This window comes from Ammospiza nelsoni, chromosome 5 (assembly GCF_027579445.1).
Source record: "Ammospiza nelsoni isolate bAmmNel1 chromosome 5, bAmmNel1.pri, whole genome shotgun sequence".
Taxonomy (NCBI): domain Eukaryota; kingdom Metazoa; phylum Chordata; class Aves; order Passeriformes; family Passerellidae; genus Ammospiza; species Ammospiza nelsoni.
In genome coordinates this window covers 2,161,603-2,184,192 of record NC_080637.1, presented here as the reverse complement: position 1 = coordinate 2,184,192, position 22,590 = coordinate 2,161,603, and the positions used below count along the sequence as shown (strand labels likewise).

Sequence of the window (22,590 nt, the reverse complement as noted above, 5' to 3'; positions counted from 1 at the left end):
CTGAGAAATCAGCAATTTGAGGTGGACAAATTATTCAAATAACTTCCAGCCTGCAGAGCTGGGGATCTGCCCATTAGCCCTGCATTTGGAAAAAAAAAAAAAAAAAACATTAATGCAAACAGCATTTAGTAGCAGGCACCTTCACTAAATTCTCTGGAAAGGGCAGGTGCATTAAGGTATTAATTAAGAGACACTTAGGTTTGATACAATCAAATGTCTTTTAGAAAATACTTAGCTAGGTAATGTTCAGATAATGAATTAAAACAAAAAAATCACCACACAAAAAAATGCCCAAGTTCTGTTTTTCCTTCCAGTTAAGCTTGGCTATTTAAAAGGAAAATGCTGTCCAGTGAACAGGATACTGGGAGGTTGTTGCAAGATCTCCACATAATCTTTTTTTTCTTTTTCCAGGTTGAAACAGCCCAAATTTTTTCAGCCTCTCTTTGTAGGAGAGGTGCTCCAGTCCCTTTATTAAATTTGTGGCCTCCTCTGGACTTATCCAACATAAATGGGTCAATCATTTGTCCTTGGTGCCCAGCTGGAGCAGGAATTGTTTTGTCGCCCTGCTCTGGAAGAAAGCTCACCATCCCTGAATGGGAAGCTCTGGAGGTGGTTTCTGGAAGATCCCTCCAGAAGGAAGAAGTTTCATGGTAAAGAGGGCGTGTAAAGAATTAAAGAATATCAAATATAGTCAGAAATGAGGCACCTCCAACATCCTCTAGCAGGCGTCTTCAATCAGCCACACACCAAGCCAGGATAAACTCTGCAAAAATCTCTTTCATTTCCCACCAAAATTCATGGACTTAACCCAACAATCCCTTTGGAACACTCCTCAAATAGAGGACACAGCTCCAGAGACACCTCCCAACCACGGGAAAACTCCTTTTTGTGCTGCAAAAAACCAAATTCCAGAGAATTCTGCAGTTTCTGGCATTGAACACCAACATCAGGGCAGTCAAACCATGGATCCATCCAAGGGCAAGTTCTCCCATCCCTTTAAGTGGGAATATTTGGGACAGGACACCTCAGCCTCAGCCCCATCATCTTCCTCAGCTGCTGGCACAGTGGCAGCTTTGAGGGAATTAATGAAAATATCACTAAAATCTCTTTCACTTCCACCAAAATTCATGGATTTAATCCAACAATCCCTTTGGAACACTCCTCAAACAGAGAACACAGCTCCAAGACACCTCCCAAACATGGAAAACTCATTTTTGTGCTGGAAAAAACAAATTCCAGAGAATTCCTGCAGTTTCTGGCTTTCACTTCTGGCATTAAAAACCAACATCAAGGCAGTCAAACCATGGATCCATCCAAGGGCAAGTTCTCCCATCCCTTTAAGTGGGAATTTTTGGGACAGGGCACCTCAGCCTTCAGCCCCATCATCTTCCTCAGCTGCTGGCACAGTGGCAGCTTTGAGGGAATTATTAATAATTAATTATATTATTACATTATATATATAATTGTTATTAATTATATTAATTATATTATGTATTATATCATTATACTAATATTATATTATATTGTATTATATTATGTGATATATTATGATCATATCTAATATATCTATTAATTTTTGTTATATATAATATATGCAATTATATATTTTATATATTATATTATATTATATTATATTATATTATATTACATAACATTACATTATATTATATTACATTACATTACATTACATTACATTACATTACATTATATTATATTATATTATATTATATATTATATTTATATTATATTATATTATATTATATTATATTATATTATACATTACATTACATTATATTATATTATATTATACATTACATTACATTACATTACATTATATTATATTATATTATACATTATATTATATTATATTATATTATATTATACTATATTATATTATATTATATTATATTACATTACATTACATTACATTATATTATATTATATTATGAATTAATAATAAAAATAACCAGGAAAATTCCTGATTGTGCATTCAGGCTCAGAAATATTGCATCACATTATATTATATTATATTATATTATATTATATTATATTATATTATATTATATTATGAATTAATAATAAAAATAACCAGGAAAATTCCTGATTGTGCACTCAGGCTCAGAAATATTGCATCACATTACATTATATTATATTATATTACATTACATTATATTATATTTATATTATGAATTAATAATAAAAATAACCAGGAAAATTCCTGATTGTGCATTCAGGCTCAGAAATATTGCATCACATTATATTATATTATATTATATTATATTATATTATATTATATTATATTATATTATATTATATTATATTATATTATATTATATTATATTATATTATGAATTAATAATAAAAATAACCAGGAAAAATTCCTGATTGTGCACTCAGGCTCAGAAATATTGCATCACATTATATTATATTATATTATATTATATTATGAATTAATAATAAAAATAACCAGAAAATTCCTGATTGTGCACTCAGGCTCAGAAATATTGCATCAGGAACCTCACGTGCCTGGTGCCTTCCCAGCTCACACACATCAGGGCTCTTCCACAACTAAAATAATTTCCCACCCACATTTCAACTCCAGATGTGTAAAATTCAAATATTATAATATGCAAATAGCCTTGATTTATTCTTTCTGCCTAATAAAAGCTCTGGTTTGGTCCAGATCTAAATTTCACCCAAAAATGTTCAGTAAGAACAGCAGAAATTTTTCCCTCAGCTGCGGCTGCCCCATCCCTGGAACTGCCCAAGGTTGAGTTGGATGGGGCTTGGAGCACTCTGGGATAGGGGAAAAATGATTTCAATGTCAATTAAAGCTCTAGGAAATGTATTTGGTGTTTAAATCAGGTGGGAAGGCAACACCACCATGAAATTTATTCTGTTTTCCTTAATTTTTAGTTCTCAAAGAGCACTGGATTTGCTGGGAGCAGCATAGGAGAGAAAACAGGAAATTATTTTTAAATTTAGTGGGTTTCAAACACTGCTGTACCTGATCTTTAACCTTATAAATAACCCAAATTAGCCTTGCACTCAGTGAAACAATAATGAACCATTCCTTCAGTGCACCAGCAGAAAGAAAACCCAAAAACCACTAAAAAAGTCATTTCTGTGCATTAAAACCCAGCATTTAAACTGCTGTGGTTTATTTCCTTATTATTATTAATTCCTTAAATATTATTATTTTTAAAGAGCATTCTCAAGAATAAACTCTACTTTCAGATTAATACAATTTTAACTACCAACACATCCAACAACTTTTCCAGAGAAATTCCCAATTCCAGGCACTTCCTCCAATCAGGAATTCACAAACAAAGCTCCCCTCCAAGGACAGAAATTTTTATGAACTGGTAAATATTGGTAATGTGCAGGAATATTTCAGACGAGCTCATAGGCTAATGAAATACAAAAACAATGCAATTAAGTGTGCATAATTTCAAAATATTTCATATTTTACTTTCCAAAGGCGCTCTTGCATAGATTACATTTCCTATTTTCCAATGTAAATGTGGGTATCAATCAATTTATACTAATTTCAATTAGAAACAAGACAGTGCATGGTCTAGCAGTAACAAAACAAAGTCAGTTCCTATTATATTTATTATATTTGGAATATTCTCCTTTTAATATCCCATTCATTTGGGATAAAGCAAATTACACTGGATTTTTGAGGGGGCTGGAAAAAACAGGATTGAGGAGGTTTTCCCCTGTGGTTCTTTGAATTAGGTTCTACCTGCCTGTGTTAACAGCTCTGTTTTATAAAAATAATTTCTTTCTGAGATTCACACTACCAAAAATACGTGGGTTTGTCATATTTTTGATAGTTTGAAATATCCTGTCTTGGAAGAGTTGAATTTGATAAACAGGTGACAGACACAGGGATGTTGAGGAAGAGAAAACATGAAAAATGTTCAATACAACTCAAAATACGGGAGAGCCATAAAATCAGGTATTTCCCACCAATAAGTGCAGTGAGTTAAAAAAGCCAGTTAAAAATTAAAATTAATATAAATTCCCCTAATTTTTAGTTTCTGCAGGAACTCCTGCTGTGTGGATAAATGACTGTGTGGAGTTTTAATGTGACTTTTTCAATTGTTCTCGATGCCCCTGGAAGGGAGGGAATTATTTCAATCAAACTTTCATAACCCATCCTTCCCCCCCAACCCCGTAATCAAATCTAGAGATAATAACTTATTATTTCAAGTCATTTTGCCCTCCTGTTAATTTAAAATAATTAATAAAAAGAATGAAGCAGAAGTTCCAAACACCTCTAAAATACTATTTTTGCCTTCAGCTGAATACAGCAGTGGAAAAAATTCCCATTTCAGCTGTTTTAGTAATCCCTGCTCCACACACAGTGGAAAGCTTTTCTTGTGGAACACAATGGATAAAAGCATCAGGATCCCATAATTCAACATTAAAAAAATAATAATCATATTGTAAGCAACGCTAAGAAGGATTTGATGATTCTGCTTTCAAGAGGATTAAGCGTGTGGTGTCCTTTCAGGACAATTTAAGGTGTCCAGTTCCTGATCTTTGTGGTTCAGAAGTTTATTGTAAAGCTATTTTATCTGACAGTGCACAGAAATTTACTGGTGTTCTTTTCATCTCCTTGGAAAAAAAAATCTGCTTTAAATTCTTTCACATGTATTTCAACAAACTCCTTCTACCATTGCAGAGGGCAGGGAAATAATTATGGATTTTTACACGTAGCAGATAAGTTTAAAAGGGTTTTTTAACTGAAATATCTATTAGAAGTCACTACTAATGCTCAGTCCAACGCTCCCAAATAGCCCAAAATAGCAAATTTTGATGTTCAGCTCATCTCACCATCATCTCTAAGGAGGAATCTCCAGCTGGGATTGAGCACTGAAAAATCATCCTTGGCCCATTTCAGCTCTGCCCTGGAGCCACTTGGGGCAGGAACAAGGAGATCACAGAGCTGCTCATCACCCACTCACATTTTTATACCTTTCCACGGGCAGGAACTCAGGCTCCAGGCAGGAATTTTACTGTTAAATATTCACATTGCAACTCTTGGTGGGATGGGTGGCTCTGCTGTTGTAGATCAGCACACCCCAAACCTGCACCCAGAACTCATTTTCACTCATGTTAATTAAAGCCATTCATTAAGTTGTTCCTTGGTGTCATGGAGCAAATATGTGTGGCATAAATTCTTTTTTTAAGGTGGGGACATTGGCGCAGAGAAGGTTCTGGATCCCTGGAATGTCCAAGGCCAGGCTGGACAGGGCTTGGAGCAACCTGGGGGAATGAAAGATGTCCCTGCCCATGGCCCAAAATTATTATTAAAGTCCTTCCAAGCCAAAGCAGTCCATAATTCTATGATCTTAAGGGTCTTTTCCAACCTAAATGAGTGAGGAAATTCAGCAAGAAGAAAGATGGAAAGAATAATGCAGAATTTTAAAAGCATTGGTAAGGTGGAAGGCGGAGAGGTGAGACTCGATTTGTATTGAGACTCAATTTGTAGGACCAAATCTACAATTAAACCAGGAAAAGACAAGAAAGATGGAAAAATCAAGCGACAAGAATGGTGGAAAAGGTGCTTTAAGAGAGGTTTTGTAACCATCCTGCAGCAGATCCACATCCAGCATGAATTTTCCCCATCTTTTCCTGAGCACATCCCTCAGAGAAAGCTTTGATGAATGCCACAAAACTCTGCAACAATGCCACTGACACCATTCCCAAGATATCAAAAAACATGTCAATAAATTAATTGTAATCAATTGTAACTGTTAATAATTGTAATTGTTAATAAATTGTAATTGTTAATAATTGTAATTGTTAATATATTGTAATTGTTAATAATTGTAATTGTTAATAAATTGTAATCGTTAATGAATTGTCCTTGTGAAATCTGCCTCTGTGGCTAAAACTGGTTCATAACTTTAAAAGCTGTTCTGGGAGAGAAAAACATAAGAGTCCATAATCCTGTGAAAAACCCAAGCAGGGGAAGTGTCCTTACAGGTAAAGGTTAATGAAAGAAAAAAGAAGATAACACTCATCAATAGCTCTGCTGATCCCATTAAACAGATTTCTCAGTGGTTGAGTTGCATGGCAAGATAAATCAGGATATCAAACTTCCACATTGTACATTTAAAGCCATTTCACAGTCAATTTTAAAGGGATTTAAAAAATTTTCCCGGTAGAAGGTGAATATTGAGAAAAGTAAAAAAGGTGACTCCTTTTTTTTATCTCCATATCAAGTCCTAATTTCATTTATCGATGACAGGGGCAGCAAAGGCTGCAGAAATGCTGAAAGCAATCACTCCATCTCAAACCGGGGACAAAGAGAGCAGCAGTGAGGAATAAGTGGATTTTTAGGAGCTGTTGTGGTGGGCTCAAATCTCATCTCCTGCTCATTCAGCCAGCTGATAACAAGAGGCTGCTACAAAGGATCCAGCAGAGCAAAGCAGAATTGGACAATTTGTTTATTCAGCGCTGATGGAAACTCCAGCACGTCCAGGCTTGGAATTGCTGACTGGAAAAGGGATGAGGGAAAGAACTTAAATATTTGTACAACGTCCTGGACATGAGAATCACTTTGAAAAAGGAGAATTTTCAAGAATTTCTTGCTTTGAAGAGAAGATTTCCACAGTCCAACAGCCCACAGAGCAGCTTGTTTATTTTAGAGAATAATTTGGAAATTAATTTAATGTCCTGGACATGAGAATCACTTTGAAAAAGGAGAATTTTCAAGAATTTCTTACTTTGAAGAGAAGATTTCCACAGTCCAACAGCCCATAGAGCAGCTTGTTTATTTTAGAGAATAATTTGGAAATTAATTTAACGTCCTGGACATGAGAATCACTTTTAAAAAGGAGAATTTTCAAGAATTTCTTGCTTTGAAAAGAAGATTGCCACAGTCCAACAGCCCATAGAGCAGCTTGTTTATGTTGGAGAATAATTTGGAAATTAATTTAACATCCTGGACATGAGAATCACTTTGAAAAAGGAGAATTTTCAAGAATTTCTTGCTTTGAAGAGAAGATTTCCACAGCCCATAGAGCAGCTTGTTTATGTTGGAGAATAATTTGGAAATTAATTTAACATCCTGGACATGAGAATCACTTTGAAAAAGGAGAATTTTCAAGAATTTCTTGCTTTGAAGAGAAGATTTCCACACTCCAACAGCCCACAGAGCAGCTTGTTTATTTTAGAGAATAATTTGGAAATTAATTTAATGTCCTGGACATGAGAATCACTTTTTAAAAGGAGAATTTTCAAGAATTTCTTGCTTTGAAGATAAGATTTCCACAGTCCAACAGCCCACAGAGCAGCTTGTTTATTTTAGAGAATAATTTGGAAATTAATTTAACATCCTGGACATGAGAATCACTTTGAAAAAGGAGAAATTTCAAGAATTTCTTGTTTGAAGAGAAGATTTCCACAGCCCATAGAGCAGCTTGTTTATTTTAGAGAATAATTTGGAAATTAATTTAACGTCCTGGACATGAGAATCACTTTGAAAAAGGAGAATTTTCAAGAATTTCTTGTTTTGAAAAGAAGATTGCCACAGTCCAACAGCCTATAGAGCAGCTTGTTTATGTTGGAGAATAATTTGGAAATTAATTTAACATCCTGGACATGAGAATCACTTTTTAAAAGGAGAATTTTCAAGAATTTCTTGCTTTGAAGAGAAGATTTCCACAGTCCAACAGCCCACAGAGCAGCTTTATTTTAGAGAATTTGGAAATTAATTTGGAAATTAATTTGGAAATTTGGAATTAATTTGGAAATTAATTTAACATCCTGGACATGAGAATCACTTTGAAAAAGGAGAATTTTCAAGAATTTCTTGTTTGAAGAGAAGATTTCCACAGTCCAACAGCCCATAGAGCAGCTTGTTTATGTTGGAGAATAATTCGGAAATTAATTTAACGTCCTGGACATGAGAATCACTTTTTAAAAGGAGAATTTTCAAGAATTTCTTGCTTTGAAGATAAGATTTCCACAGTCCAACAGCCCACAGAGCAGCTTGTTTAATTTAGAGAATAATTTGGAAATTAATTTAATGTCCTGGACATGAGAATCACTTTTTAAAAGGAGAATTTTCAAGAATTTCTTACTTTGAAGAGAAGATTTCCACAGTCCAACAGCCCACAGAGCAGCTTGTTTATTTTAGAGAATAATTTGGAAATTAATTTAATGTCCTGGACATGAGAATCACTTTGAAAAAGGAGAATTTTCAAGAATTTCTTGCTTTGAAGAGAAGATTTCCACAGTCCAACAGCCCATAGAGCAGCTTGTTTATGTTGGAGAATAATTTGGAAATTAATTTAACGTCCTGGACATGAGAATCACTTTTAAAAAGGAGAATTTTCAAGAATTTCTTGCTTTGAAAAGAAGATTGCCACAGTCCAACAGCCCATAGAGCAGCTTGTTTATGTTGGAGAATAATTTGGAAATTAATTTAACATCCTGGACATGAGAATCACTTTTAAAAAGGAGAATTTTCAAGAATTTCTTGCTTTGAAGATAAGATTTCCACAGTCCAACAGCCCACAGAGCAGCTTGTTTATTTTAGAGAATAATTTGGAAATTAATTTAATGTCCTGGACATGAGAATCACTTTGAAAAAGGAGAATTTTCAAGAATTTCTTACTTTGAAGAGAAGATTTCCACAGTCCAACAGCCCACAGAGCAGCTTGTTTATTTTAGAGAATAATTTGGAAATTAATTCAGTGACCAAGTGAGAAAAAAACCCCATTTATTTCATGTAATATTAACAGAAGCTTAGAAATAGCCAAAATTCACATTTCAGATATCTGCACCCTCAAGTAACTCCTAGAAAGGATTTATTTCTCTCAATAAAACTGGAGGTGATTTCACACTTTGTGATGCTGTTTCTCCAACTCCAGCCAAACCAGGTTTTTTATTGAATTATCAGCACACAGCTGCAGCATTGTCAACTCTGAAATGTGTATTTTCAGCTCAATATTCAGGCCTGCATTGCTGCTTTTAATAAATGAAAACATTTCAACTTTGAAATGTATGTTTTCAGCTCAATATTCAGGCCTGCATTGCTGCTTTTTATAATACTGAAAACATTTCAACTTTGAAATGTGTATTTTCAGCTCAATATTCAGGCCTGCATTGCTGCTTTTGATAATAACTGAAAATATTTCAACTTTGAAATGTGTATTTTCAGCTCAATATTTAGGCCTGCATTGCTGCTTTTTATAATAACAAAACATTTCAACTTTGAAATGTGTGTTTTCAGCCCAATATTCAGGCCTGCATTGCTGCTTTTGATAATAACTGAAAATATTTCAACTTTGAAATGTGTATTTTCAGCTCAATATTCAGGCCTGCGTTGCTGCTTTTTATAATAACAAAACATTTCAACTTTGAAATGTGTATTTTCAGCCCAATATTCAGGCCTGCGTTGCTGCTTTTTATAATAACTGAAAACAGGCTCTAAACAATAAGTAATTATGATGTTTATGGTTGTTTTCATTATTCAGAAATGGTATAAAAATAAAAGATAATGCTGAAATGCTTGAAATTCTCACAACATCATTAATCCAACACCTGCATTTTTAATGATCTGCAATGAGATCTGCTAATCAAAGTCACTTGTGCCAATGGCTGGTCTCAGTTGATGAAATACTTACTAAAAATTGTGGTTTTTAGTGCTACAAATTGGAAGCAGGAAGAAAATCAAAGTACTACAGGGGAAAAAGAGGCTGAAGAAGTGAAATATGGAAATCTTAAGGAGGAAGAATAATTTCATTATCACCAAGATGCTCCCAGATAATTCAGGAATTACTAAGGTTCACTTGAGTAGAACATTGTGTTTTCTTCTGCCAACAGAGTAGAATAAAAGCAAAAATAAATGTGTTCAACGCTGAAACACAAAACCATTGAGTTTTGACCATGATCTGGTATCAGTGGTGCTCCTCCAAAAATTCCACCTTCCTTAGGTTTCTGATTAACACAAAATCGCTGTTCTGAATAACCACTGCCCTTTAATTCTTCCTACCCACTTCTCCTGATATCCTTTTTTTTCCTCCTTAAGTTTCCTAAATTTGTTCCAACTCCCCTTGATGAGAAATGTCAATCAGTAGGATCAGGGATAATGGAGATTTTGGTCAAGGATAAACTGCTTCCCTCTCATGGATGGGGGAAAAGGGGAAAAAGGGAAAGGGGAAAAGAGAAAGGAAAATGGGAAATGGAAAAAGGGGAAAGGAAAGAAAGAGAAACAAAGGGAAAGAAAGGAAAGGAACGAAAGGGAAAGGAGAAAAGGAGGAAAGGAAAAAGAGAAAAGGAAAGAAAGGAAAAGGAGGAAAGGAAAAAGGGGACAAGGGGAAAATGAGAAAAGGGGAAAAGGGGAACAAGATAAAAGGAAAAGGTAGGAAAGGAAGGAAGGGAAAGTGGAAAGGAAAGGGAAAGGGAAAGGGAAAGGAAGGGAAGGAAGGGAAGGGAAGGAAGGGAAGGGAAGGGAAGGGAGGGAAGGGAAGGGAAGGAAGGGAAGGGAAAAGGGAAGGGAAGGGAAGGGAAGGAAGGAAGGAAAGGAAAGGAAAGGAAAGGAAAGGAAAGGAAAGAAAGGAAAGGAAAGGAAAAAGGAAAGGAAAGGAAAAGGAAAGGAAAGGAAAGGAAAAGGAAGGAAAGGAAAGGAAAGAAAGGAAAGGAAAGGAAAGAAGGAAAGGAAAGGAAAGGAAAGGGAAAGGAAAGGAAAGGAAAAGGAAAGGAAAGGAAAAGGAAAGGAAAGGAAAGAAAGGAAAGGAAAGGAAAGAGACAAAGGAAAGGAAAGGAAAGGAAAGGAAAGGAGAAAGAAAAAGGAGAAAAGGAGGAAAAGGAAAGGAAGGGAAAGGAAGGAAAAGGAAAGAATAGAAAAGGAGAAGGAAAAGGAGAAAGAGAAGAAAAGGAAAAGGAAAAGGACAGAAAAGGAAAAGGAAAAGGAAAAGGAAAAGGAAAAGGAAAAGGAAAAGGAAAAGGAAAAGGAAAAGGAAAAGGAAAAGGAAAGGAAAGGAAAAGGAAAAGGGAGGAACCAGGAAAGGAAACCAAAAGTGAAGCATCTTGTACAAAACATTCAACTCCTTCAGTGAAAAGTTCCAGAGATAAAAGGAGAAGCAGAACCTTCCTGGAAGGAACCATCTCCCACCCTAAATGCAGCTGAGATTAAAAGCTTGTTTTTATGTGATTAACATGAGGTGAAATCAAACATGGTTAATGAAGCTAAAAATGAGAATCTGATAAACTGGCTCTGTGAAGCATTGCCAGAGGCACACAATAAACCTTCCAAAAAAAGAAAAGGAAGAAATGTCCTTTCCTTACTCCTTAAATTTCCATTCAGATTCCAACAGGTAGGAATATCCAAAGCCAAATTTTCAGTTGGGCAAAACTTTAATATGATATCATTGAAAGCCAAGGAGTTCAGAGCACAAGCAAAGCAGGATGGGGGGGAAAAATTGTGGCAATAAAAGTTTTTCCCATTCCCCAGAGGCTGAGGAAAAGGATCTTTAAGTGGTACCTCCTGTTTAACCAAAAAACAACTGCACAAAGCTTTAAAGTACCAACAAAACACTTAACCTGCCTCAGCTGACGGGTGATGAGGAGCTTTAGGAACACTTTGCTGCAGCCTGAAGATGAAAGAATAAAACAAAGCTTTTCTTTTCATCTTAATGAGATTAAATCGTCCATTTAAAGGGGTTTTTACCACCACATTGAGGAGTGTCTGGCTGTAAATAAATTGGGATGGGAAGAAAAGGAGCAATTTAGTATTAAGCTTAAAGGTTTTAGTACCTGGAAGTCTCCTCGTGCTGCTGAAGTGGTGTTGTATCTAACAAGAGCTATTTTTCAATAATACAGAGAAAATAAATGCATTTAAACTCCTCTGCTCCTCCAGTCAGTGCAGAGAGAAATTTGGACAAGAATATTTGGTGTACTATAAAACCAGAGAGGATTCTGCAGAGCACAATAACAATTTCCTTGCTTGGTGCTATCAAGACTGATGTTGGTAAAATCAAACAGCTCTAATTTACTCATTGGCTTTATCTCCTTAAAATGGTCAATGGTTTTTATTTTGTTCTTTAAGATTAAAAAAAAAATCATTCAAACTGCTCCAAATGATTTCTATTCCAACAATCCCTTAAATTACAAAGCTCTTTATCTGAGCCAACTATCTGGGCTTTGTGACCTATAATCCCAGGAAGGTCTGTGAAGGACAAAGAGGAAAAGGACAGAACACAGACAATTCTGCAAGAACACACACAGCACATTTCTAACACAGACAAATGGGTCCCAAACACCATTTTCTGATTTTTAATTCAGAAAGTAACCAAAACGGAGGAAAAATGGAAGAAAAAAAAAAAAAAAACCAAAACATGTTGTTAAATTTTAATTAATTTTAACAGACATAAAAACCCCCAAACTCAAAAACTCGGCCACACAGGGCTGGCTCACAAAATGCAGATAAACTCTGGCTGCATTTACAGCAAACTCAGCCTAAGGCTGGGCTCAAAGTCCTAAAGCTTTGCCAGGATTTAACTACAAAACAATTTACTCAGAGCTAGTAAAAGGCAATGGCACCACTTCCATCCATAAAAGCATCAAGATCCAGTCCTTAAAACTCATTATTTCCTGATGTTCTGCAAAGGGCTCCATGAACTTCTCTTCCTCCTGAATTGAGCTTAGTGGAAATTAATGCAAAAATCACACTAGAAATTAATGCAAAAATCACACTAGAAATTAATACAAAAATCACACTAGAAATTAATACAAAAATCACACAGCAGCCACCAACAGCTGTTTTCCAAAATTATTTCCCTGCTAAGCACTGGAAGATGAGGCTTTAACAAGCACAAATCTCGTGCTCCCACATGAAAAAGCAGAAGGTTTTAAGTTTTAACTCACAAATCACTGCTAAGCAAATACTTTGGATGTGCTTGTTAAACAGCAGCTATGACAAAAATCCCTTTATTTGTGTGCTACACAAGATTTGGAAAGGCAATGTCTGCACTCAGCAAACCCTAATAGAGCACAGGCAGCCTAAAGCAGAATAGCATGAAATTTAATTTCCCCAAATCCACCAGAGACCCAAAAAGCACAGGGAAGGCAGTACATAAAAATTACCTGTTTCTAAGAATAGATGGAAACAAAAAGTGACATTTATAAATGAAGGCTCTCTGAAAAATAAATTCTGCCTCTCTGCAAGAAGCCACACACAGAAAATCATTTGTAAAAGGCAAAAACTACAGAAGAAAGTGGCTGTCACTGCAGTGAGTGTGCCTGAGAGTTATTTACTTCACATATGAGGACAGGACCTGGCACATTCAGGGCTCTTCCTTTGAATTTCATCTGGAATAGCCCAAGTTTTCCATCAATTGTAAAATAAGAAACCATTAAATCAATTAAATGCCCCCCTGATATCTGACAATAGTCATGGGATAAATTGGCTTGCACCCTGGCCCTCATGTAGGGGGAAAAACTAAAACCACAGCTCAAGGCCACGGATTGAAAAACTAAATTCCTTCATTTGCAGAACCTTTGGAAACTCAGAATTTGTTTCTTTAGTTCCCTTTCCAAAAAACCTTCATAAAGCAACAGTGGGAGCAGAAGGGGGGCTGGGAATCACCCAGTGCAATTCCAGCCCACACAGGGGCCACTTTTCCCATGCAGAGTTGAGCAGGATGATTTAATTCCAAGGAAAGAAACAGAAAGAGGAAGAGACAGAGAAATCCCTGCTAAATTTGGCCTGGCCAAACTGCACAGTGACACAAACACAGAATTGCAGAATGGGTTGGGATGGACTTTGGAGTTTCCAGCTGGTCCACGCAGGATAATTTTCACTTCAGGGTGTTCCAGCCTGGCCTTGGGCATTTCCAGGAACCCAGAGCCAGGCACAGCTCCCCACCCTCACAGAAAAAACTTCCTTTAAACCAAATCTGTATCATGGCAAACTCCAGGTTGATGTTAACACAAGTGGCATTTCTCAGAGCATGTTTAAATCTATTTATTCTATATTTAAGCTGTTCTGATGAGGAGTTGCTGGTGGTTTAAATCACTGCACACCACGTCAGGATTGTGTGGCGGTCACAGGGGTCTGAGGGTGAGGGAAGAGACGAGGATCTGACTCCATGGTTCAGAAGGCTGACTGACTATTTTATGATATATTTTATATTAAAACTATGCTAAAAGAATAGAAGAAAGGATTTCATCAGAAGGCTGGATAAGAAAAGGAATGATAACAAAGGCTTGTGGCTGACCAGAGAGTCCAGAAAGCCAGACTGTGACTGGCCATTAATTAAAAACAAAAAACATGGGCCAATCCCAGATGCACCTGTTGCATTCCACAGCAGCAGATAATCAATGTTTACATTTTGTTCCTGAGGCCTCTCAGCTTCTCAGGAGGAAAAATCCTCAGGAAAGAATTTTCCATAAAATCTCATGGCTACAGTTAGGATAATGAGCAGATGAGGCCTCAATTAGAGGTTAAAAAATCACATTTGCAGATGTTCCCACACCTTTTGCCTTTTATTCCTGCTTGCCTTTACTGTAAAATCCCTCAGTGCAGGGGTGTCTCAGCACTCAGAAAGTTATGTATTAATATAAATATCGTATAAATATGATATAGGATATAGGATATATGATATATAATATAATATATATTATATATATTATATATAATATATATCATTATATTATCTATATAATTTTTATATATATAACATATATGTGTATATTTAACATGCATACATATATATGTAAATATATATACAAATAAATATATATTATAATGTATTATAGCTATATATTTATATGTAATGTAATAATAACACTGAATATAATATTATACAGGGTCATTGTTATGTGTTAATATATAATGTTATGTCAATAATAATATTAATAATATATAATGATACATAAATATAGAGATATATAACATTATAATTTTTATTATTATATATTATTCTTATTGTGGATATTATTAATAATAATATTACTATTACATTACGTCAAGCAAATCATGGCCTTTCAGGCTATCAGTGATCCACAACCATCTCAGTGTTATATTATATTACATTACATTATATTATTATATTATATCATATAATATATTTAATTTTTATATATTATATTATATTATATTATATTATATTATATTATATTATATTATATTATATTATATTATATTACATTATATTACATTATATTATATTATATTACATTATATTATATTACATTATATTACATTATATTATATTATATTATATTATATTATATTATATTATATTATATTATTACATTATATTATATTATATTATATTATATTATATTATATTATATTATATTATATTATATTATATTATATTATATTAAAACTATACTAAAATAATATAATTTTTATTCTTATTTTATTATTATTTGTTATATTTATTATTTTATGTTATTCTTATTGTGGATATTATTAATAATAATATTACTATTACATTACATCAAGCAAATCATGGCCTTTCAGGCTATCAGTAATCCACAACCATCTCAGTGTTATATTATATTACATTACATTATATTATTATATTATATCATATAATATATTTAATTTTTATATATTATATTATATTATATTATATTATATTATATTATATTATATTATATTATATTATATTATATTATATTACATTATATTACATTATATTACATTATATTACATTATATTACATTATATTACATTATATTACATTATATTATATTATATTATATTATATTATATTATATTATATTATATTATATTATATTATATTATATTATATTATATTATAACTATACTAAAATAATATAATTTTTATTCTTATTTTATTATTATTTGTTATATTTATTATTTTATGTTATTCTTATTGTGGATATTATTAATAATAATATTACTATTACATTACATCAAGCAAATCATGGCCTTTCAGGCTATCAGTGATCCACAACCATCTCAGTGTTATATTCTATTACATTACATTATATTATTATATTATATCATATAATATATTTAATTTTTATATATTATATTATATTATATTATATTATATTATATTATATTATATTATATTATATTACATTATATTATATTATATTACATTATATTATATTATATTACATTATATTACATTATATTATATTATATTATATTATATTACATTATATTATATTACATTATATTACATTATATTAAAACTATACTAAAATAATAGAATTTTTATTCTTATTTTATTATATGTTATATTTATTATTATATATTATTCTTATTGTGGATATTATTAATAATAATATTACTATTAAATTACATCAAGCAAATCATGGCCTTTCATTGATCCATAACCTGAGTGTTGCCTGAGGCTTTTACTCCATTTATTTCAGGTGTCCAGTACAAGTTTAAACCACATTTTTAGGAGGATTTCCCAGAGCTGTAAATAGAGAAGAGCAAACAAACACAAAACAAAACCCAAACTCTCCTGGCTCCTGCTACAGGAAAAAAGGAAAAATCCACATCAGGAACTTGCTGGGCTTCCCAGGTGTCTCACAGCAAAGGGAATCAACCCAGGCACTGCCAATATTCTGGTTTTTTTTTCTGTTCTAAAAATAAGAGGAATTCTAGAAAGTAACATCAGAAATGTCAGTTTATTTCATCTCTCAGCTCATGCAGAGACAAAGTGCTGCTGGAACAAAAAGGTGGATGGAAGCAATTAACACATGAAAGGGCAGAGAGCTGCCAGGTTTATTTGCAGAGGATTCTTGCTTAAGTGGCAGAAATTCAGCCCAACTCTCTAAACTTCCAGGTGCTCCCAAAAACTGAAAACACAAAATAATTCCCACAAGCAATATTGCAAAGCCTCCCTCTAATTTCTCCTGAGATATTCCAGTTTTAAATTCAGTTTTTCATGCAGTATCCAGCTGTCCATAATTACTAATATCATCAGGACATGCTGAAACTCTGCAAAAATATTAAATTTTAAAAATTAATAATCCTGATTTTTCTGAGTACTGGAATGTGCAGGGATAGGATGTCCTTAAGGATCTCCCATTTTCCCCAAATGTATCCCTGAAAGCTTTTTCCTATGTAACCTCACACCCAAAAGGTGAAATTTGCTCTGAAGTTCAGTTAAATCCTGGATTTGTCTCCAGTTAGAACCCAACACTTGAAATCCTCACATCCCAATAAAATCTTTCCATGCTTCTCACACAAGGTATCCACTGAAACTCCACCCAAAACCACACAGCAACACAAAAAAAGACACCAAAGCACAAAAATTCATCCATGAAAACAAGCAAGGTATGACCCAGCTCCTGAGGAGGCACCAGCAGGGATGTTTTACTGCACCCCTACACAATATTTTGTGATATAAATCAGCCTTGGCTCATTTATTTAATGAGGACATAATAATAAACACATAGAAAAAAAAGGAGAAAAACCCTCTGTGCCCTTAACAGAATCTGTTTCTTCAAAGGGGAAAAAAAAAATTACTGAGCTCCTGACACTCTTAATAATTTAAGAATTTATTCTTCTTTTTTCTCCCCTAATAAACTATTACTTTTTCCAATATGTACTAAGCTAAAATGAATTAAAGCATTCTCTCTCTGAAGCTTTAGGTATAATACACACCCAGAAAAAAAATAAATAAACAAACCTCATTGCCTGACCAAATTACTTTCCATCAATATTGCTTTAGGAATTACAGCCAGACTTGAAAGATTTTACACTTGTTAAATATTTTAGTGCATTTAATATTACTCAGAAGGCAGCAAGTGAGGCAAGCAAGCTGAGATGCTTTCAGACATTGGCTTTAGATGTCAGCTCTCAGTGCAAGTGGATGTAATTTCATTTCTGACCCCAAACTGAGTCAATAAATTCATCATTATTGGCAAGCAACAAGACACACGTTCTTCTATGGAACTTAATCCATTATTCCTCCACCAGAAGGTACCAGAGGTTGCCTGGAAGAAAGGGCTGGGTTTGAGAGCTTTGACACCTTCTCTTCTTTTTGTAAAGTGTTGTTTGGCTGGGGTACAGAAGCACTTCCTCAAAATCACAAGTTCTTCAAGGAAAAATAAATTTAATGTTTTCTAAGCTTGAGAATGTTCAGCAATTCATGGAATCCTGGAATGGTTTGGGTGGGAAGGGACCTTAAAGAGCTTTTAATTCCAAGGCAGGGACACCCCCCACTGTCCCAGGGTGCCCCAATCCTTCCTTGGCCATTGCAGGGGTCAGGGGCAGCCCCAGCTGCTCTGGGAATCCCTTCCCAAAATCCCACCCCAGGCTTTTCCAACCAAGACAGAATATTCTATCAGCTCTTGTCTGCATTAGTCAAGGAAAGGATTTTTCAAGAGAAAAGTTACCCAAGTTGCACCACCTGGTCACAGGTGATGAGATGGCAGATACACACAAAAACTCAGTTATCAAAAGCCACCAGAGAATCCTGGAATGGTTTGGGTGGGAAGGAGCTTAAAGCCCACCCAGTGCCACCCCAGCCATGGCAGGGACACCTCCCACCATCCCAGGCTGCTCCAGCCCCAGTGCCCAACCTTGGCCATTGCAGGGATCAGGGGCAGCCCCAGCTGCTCTGGGAATCCCTTCCCAAAATCCCACCCCAGGCTCCCTCTCCAGGGAATTCCCTCCATTCCCAGCTCTCCCAGCCTGGCATTGGATCCATCCCCACCCCAACTCCTCTCTAGGAAGGGATTTTGGGGTCTGGGGGCTTCACTGGCAATCTCAGCACTCCAGGAAGGGTCTCCCTTCCCTTTGCCATCCCCAACTTCCATAAAAATCCCTGGGGATGGATTCTGAGTGTCCCAAATCCCAGAATGGTTTGGGTGGGAAGGGCCCTTCAAGCCCATCCCATTCCAATGCCACCATCCCAGGCTGCTCCAGCCTGGCCTTGGGCACTGCAGGGATCAGGGGCAGCCCCAGCTGCTGTGGCAATGCCAGCCCAGGCAGCAATTCCTCATTGCCAAGATGCCACCCATGGCTGCCCTCTGGCAGTGGGAGCCATTCCCTGTGTGCTGTCCCTGCAGGCCTTGTCCCCAGTCCCTCTGCAGCTCTGCTGGAGCCCCTGCAGGCCCTGCAATGTGCTGGGAGCTCTCCCTGGAGCCTTCCCTGCTCCAGGGGAACATTCCCAGCTCTCCCAGCCTGACATTGGATCCATCTCCTCTCCCAGACATTCATGGGCCCAGGGGCTTCACTGGCAATCTCAGCAAACCATGAAGGTTCTCCCTTCCCTTCTCCTCTCTTTTCTCTCCCCATTTCCCATAAAAATCCCCCAGGATGGATTCTGAGTGTCCCAAATCCCAGAATCCCAGAGCAGTTTGGGTGGGAAGGGACCTCCAAGCTCATTCCAGGGACACCTCCCCTGTCCCAGGGTGCTCCAATCCTTCCTTGGCCATTGCAGGGACCCAGGGCGTGCAGGATTCCAACACTTCCCAAACTAAAAGTCAGTTTTGATTAAAGGACCAAGAATTTTCCCTTCAGAAAGGAAGGGAAAATTCCCTTTCCCTTTAAGGCATATCTGGATATCTGCATGTTCTGGGGTGTTTTTGAAGTTTTTAACATCTTTAACAATGGATAGCAGTGTGGAAAACCAACTCGAATTTGTGTTTTACACTTGAATATCAGCCAGGAAAAAAAACCAAGAGGAATAAACTCCTCTAACAATCTACAATCTAAAGATGTTAATGTCCTAAAAACCATCTTTGTGAAAGGGCACTGGCTCCATTGTGATGCTCTGAAGGGCAAATCTGATTTGTTTTTTGCCACGAAAAGCAGAGGAGGAGGAGCAGAGCTCACCTGGCCCTCGGTGCTGTCTGCCACTGCCTGAGGGCTCCTTCATCCGATCGATGACGCTGTCAGAGAGCTGCAAACAAAACCAGAGACACCTCAGCTCCCTCCTGTCCCCATTCCCCTCCAAATGGAGAAAACTCCATAAAAACACAGCCTGGAGGTTCCACACAACACACGGCAGCTGCTCAAATCCAACCCCCAACATAAAACACTGCCCTCCACTGTTCACAGCACTCACCTCACAAACAAGCAGAAAAAAATTATTCTGGCTCTCACAGGGAAGAGTAAAGGAAATAAAACACTTTTGGGTGTGCTGCTGGTTATTAATCATTATTTTTGCCTTTCTCACTGATTTAATTTGTCTTTCTGAGGTGCACAGCGCTCAGCCCAGGAAGAATTTCACCCTTCCAAGGACTTGTGCAACACAGGTGCTCAGAGTGGAACACAAAGTTCATTCTGATGTTGACACAAGCACAGAAAAATATTCAAATTGTGCAGAATCCATCAGTGCAAGAGCAGCCTCCAGTTCCCTGGCCTTCCATGGATAAAATTACCCAAAGGGAAAGAATTATTTGCATAGGGACTTCTGGATTCCAACTTCTGTCATCAGAGCACGGAATTGTTTAGATTGGAGGAGAATTAAAGAGTTTGAATTCCATGCCCTGGCATGGCAGGGACATATTTCACTGTGCCAGGGTGCTCCAAGCTCTGGCCTTGGGCATTTCCAGGGATTCAGGGGGAGCCACAGCACATGAACTCCACTCTGTATGGAAAATATGAATTATATTTATGTCTAATTATATTATTTATATATTATAATTTAATTATATTATATAATTTATATTTATATATAAATATTATACATTTCTATCACTGTCACCTATTTACTCAAGAGCATTAAATGACTAAATGGAAAATAATCATTCCACAGAATGAACTCTCAGGGCCCCTCCTGCACCTCTCCTCTCTAAAATCAGCAATAAATGATAAATTATTATCCCTCCTTATAGAAGCTACACAGTGCCTGACATGGAAACATTCCCTAAGCTGCAGGAATTCCTGAAGTTTGTTGTGTCACAAGTTCTGGGGCGCCCCAATCCTTCCCTGGATGTGAAAAATGCCAATCATTTGTTTTTAGAATTTGAAAAGTTTAATAGTAATATAATTAGAGTAATAATAATTTGGACAATTTGGATCAGGACAGTATGAGATAATAAAAGCAAAGAATTCTGGACAGTCTGGGTACCTTTTCTGGGCAAAACAAACACAAAAAAGGACCCACGTTAACAGAGGATTAACCCTTAAAAACAATAACCTGTTGCATATTCATACACCTCATACATGATGCACAAATTCCATTCAAACACAGGATTGTGTCTGGGCAGTGTCAGCTGCTTCCTCTGAATCCTAACAGTGCCTTTGAGGTGGGAAGAAGTTCATTTTTTCTGATAAGAGAGCAATAAATTCATTTTCTCTGAAAGATTCAGGTGTCCTGTGGCTGCTGTCTCGCTGTGAGTCCTTTCTTTAGAAAAAAAGTATCCAACATAGCATAGTTTCTATTTTAATATTTTGTTATAACCTAAAACTATATTTAACAGCCTACCTAAGAGAATGAACACAGCACAACTTTCTAACACAGCACATGTAATACTCATTTCAATATTTGCAAAAAGCCAATCACAAAATGGGCATTTTTCACACTGCACATCCCAGGGATCCGGGGCTGTCACAGCCAGCAGGGGTGGCACTGCTGCCCCTGGATCCCTGCAATGGCCAAATCCAGGCAGGACAGGGTTTGAGCACCCAGGACAGTGGCAGGTGTCGCTGCCATGGCAGGGGTGGCACTTTAATGTCCTTGCAGCGCCAGGCAGTGAGCGGTGTCACACACGGCCAAGGTGAATCCTCAGCGTGCGGGGCAAAGGGAGGAGCTCCGTGTGGAGGTCAGGCAAAGACAAACGCAGCTCCTGCAGCCACACGGAGCCCCCAGAGCGGCCCACACGCTCCTTATCCCCCCGGAGAGGGGAAATCCCTGCGGGCAGCGGGCCGCGAGCGGGGGCAGCCATGGGGACAGCGACACAGGGGAGGGACATGGGAAGGGGAGCAGCGGCCAGGCCAGGCCCGCAGTGCTGCGGCGAGCCCAGGGCCGGCCCCGCGCTCACCCGCACGCCCTTGACCACGGTGATATTCTCATTCTCGTCCGCCTCGAAGGTGACGCGCCGGGTGCTGCCGCCGCCGCCCATCTCGGCCCCGCGGACACACGGACGGCCCCAAGGAGACTCGGCGAGCACGCTACCAGCGCGCCCCGCAGCAACGCCGCTCCCCATTGGCTAGCCGAGCCGGCCCGCCCGTAGAACGCCGCTTCCTATTGGCTGAGCCGGCGCGTCGCCATGGAAACGGCGCGGCCCGCCCCTGCCGGGGAGAGACAGGTACCCGGAAAGGTGCGGGAAGTTTTTCGGGGCGAACTTCATGAGGGGCGAAGGGACTACAAATCCCGTGATGCTCCGCGCAGGGAGGAAGCGGGATAGGCGTGCCCATCCGCGCGGTGCGCGCTGGGTAATGTAGTCATGTACGCCCCTGGATCTGTGCGGTAGCCGAGCACCAGCCAGCACCTCCGGGGTGCTGAAAATCCTCTGGGGAGAGGCTGAGGGAGCTGGGAAGGGTCTGGAGAACCAGGAGAGGCTGAGGGAGCTGGGAAGGGTCTGGAGAACCAGGAGGGGCTGAGGGAGCTGGGAAGGGTCTGGAGAACCAGGAGGGGCTGGGGGAGCTGGGAAGGGTCTGGAGAACCAGGA

General features: G+C 37.3%; 1 protein-coding gene across 2 annotated transcripts in view; it reads right to left on the bottom strand.

Moving 5' to 3' along the window:
* CHCHD3 (coiled-coil-helix-coiled-coil-helix domain containing 3) overlaps positions 1 to 22,110 on the bottom strand; it is a 160,143-nt gene extending 138,033 nt beyond the window's left edge. For both annotated transcript variants that reach the window (XM_059471937.1, XM_059471938.1), the window contains exons 1-2: positions 21,961 to 22,110; positions 19,808 to 19,874 (exon numbers count right to left, since the gene is read on the bottom strand). In XM_059471937.1, coding sequence (XP_059327920.1) covers positions 19,808 to 19,874; positions 21,961 to 22,041 — 148 coding nt within the window. In that variant the 5' untranslated portion in view covers positions 22,042 to 22,110. The remainder of the gene's footprint in view (positions 1 to 19,807; positions 19,875 to 21,960) is intronic.
* Between the last annotated feature and the right edge of the window lie 480 nt (positions 22,111 to 22,590).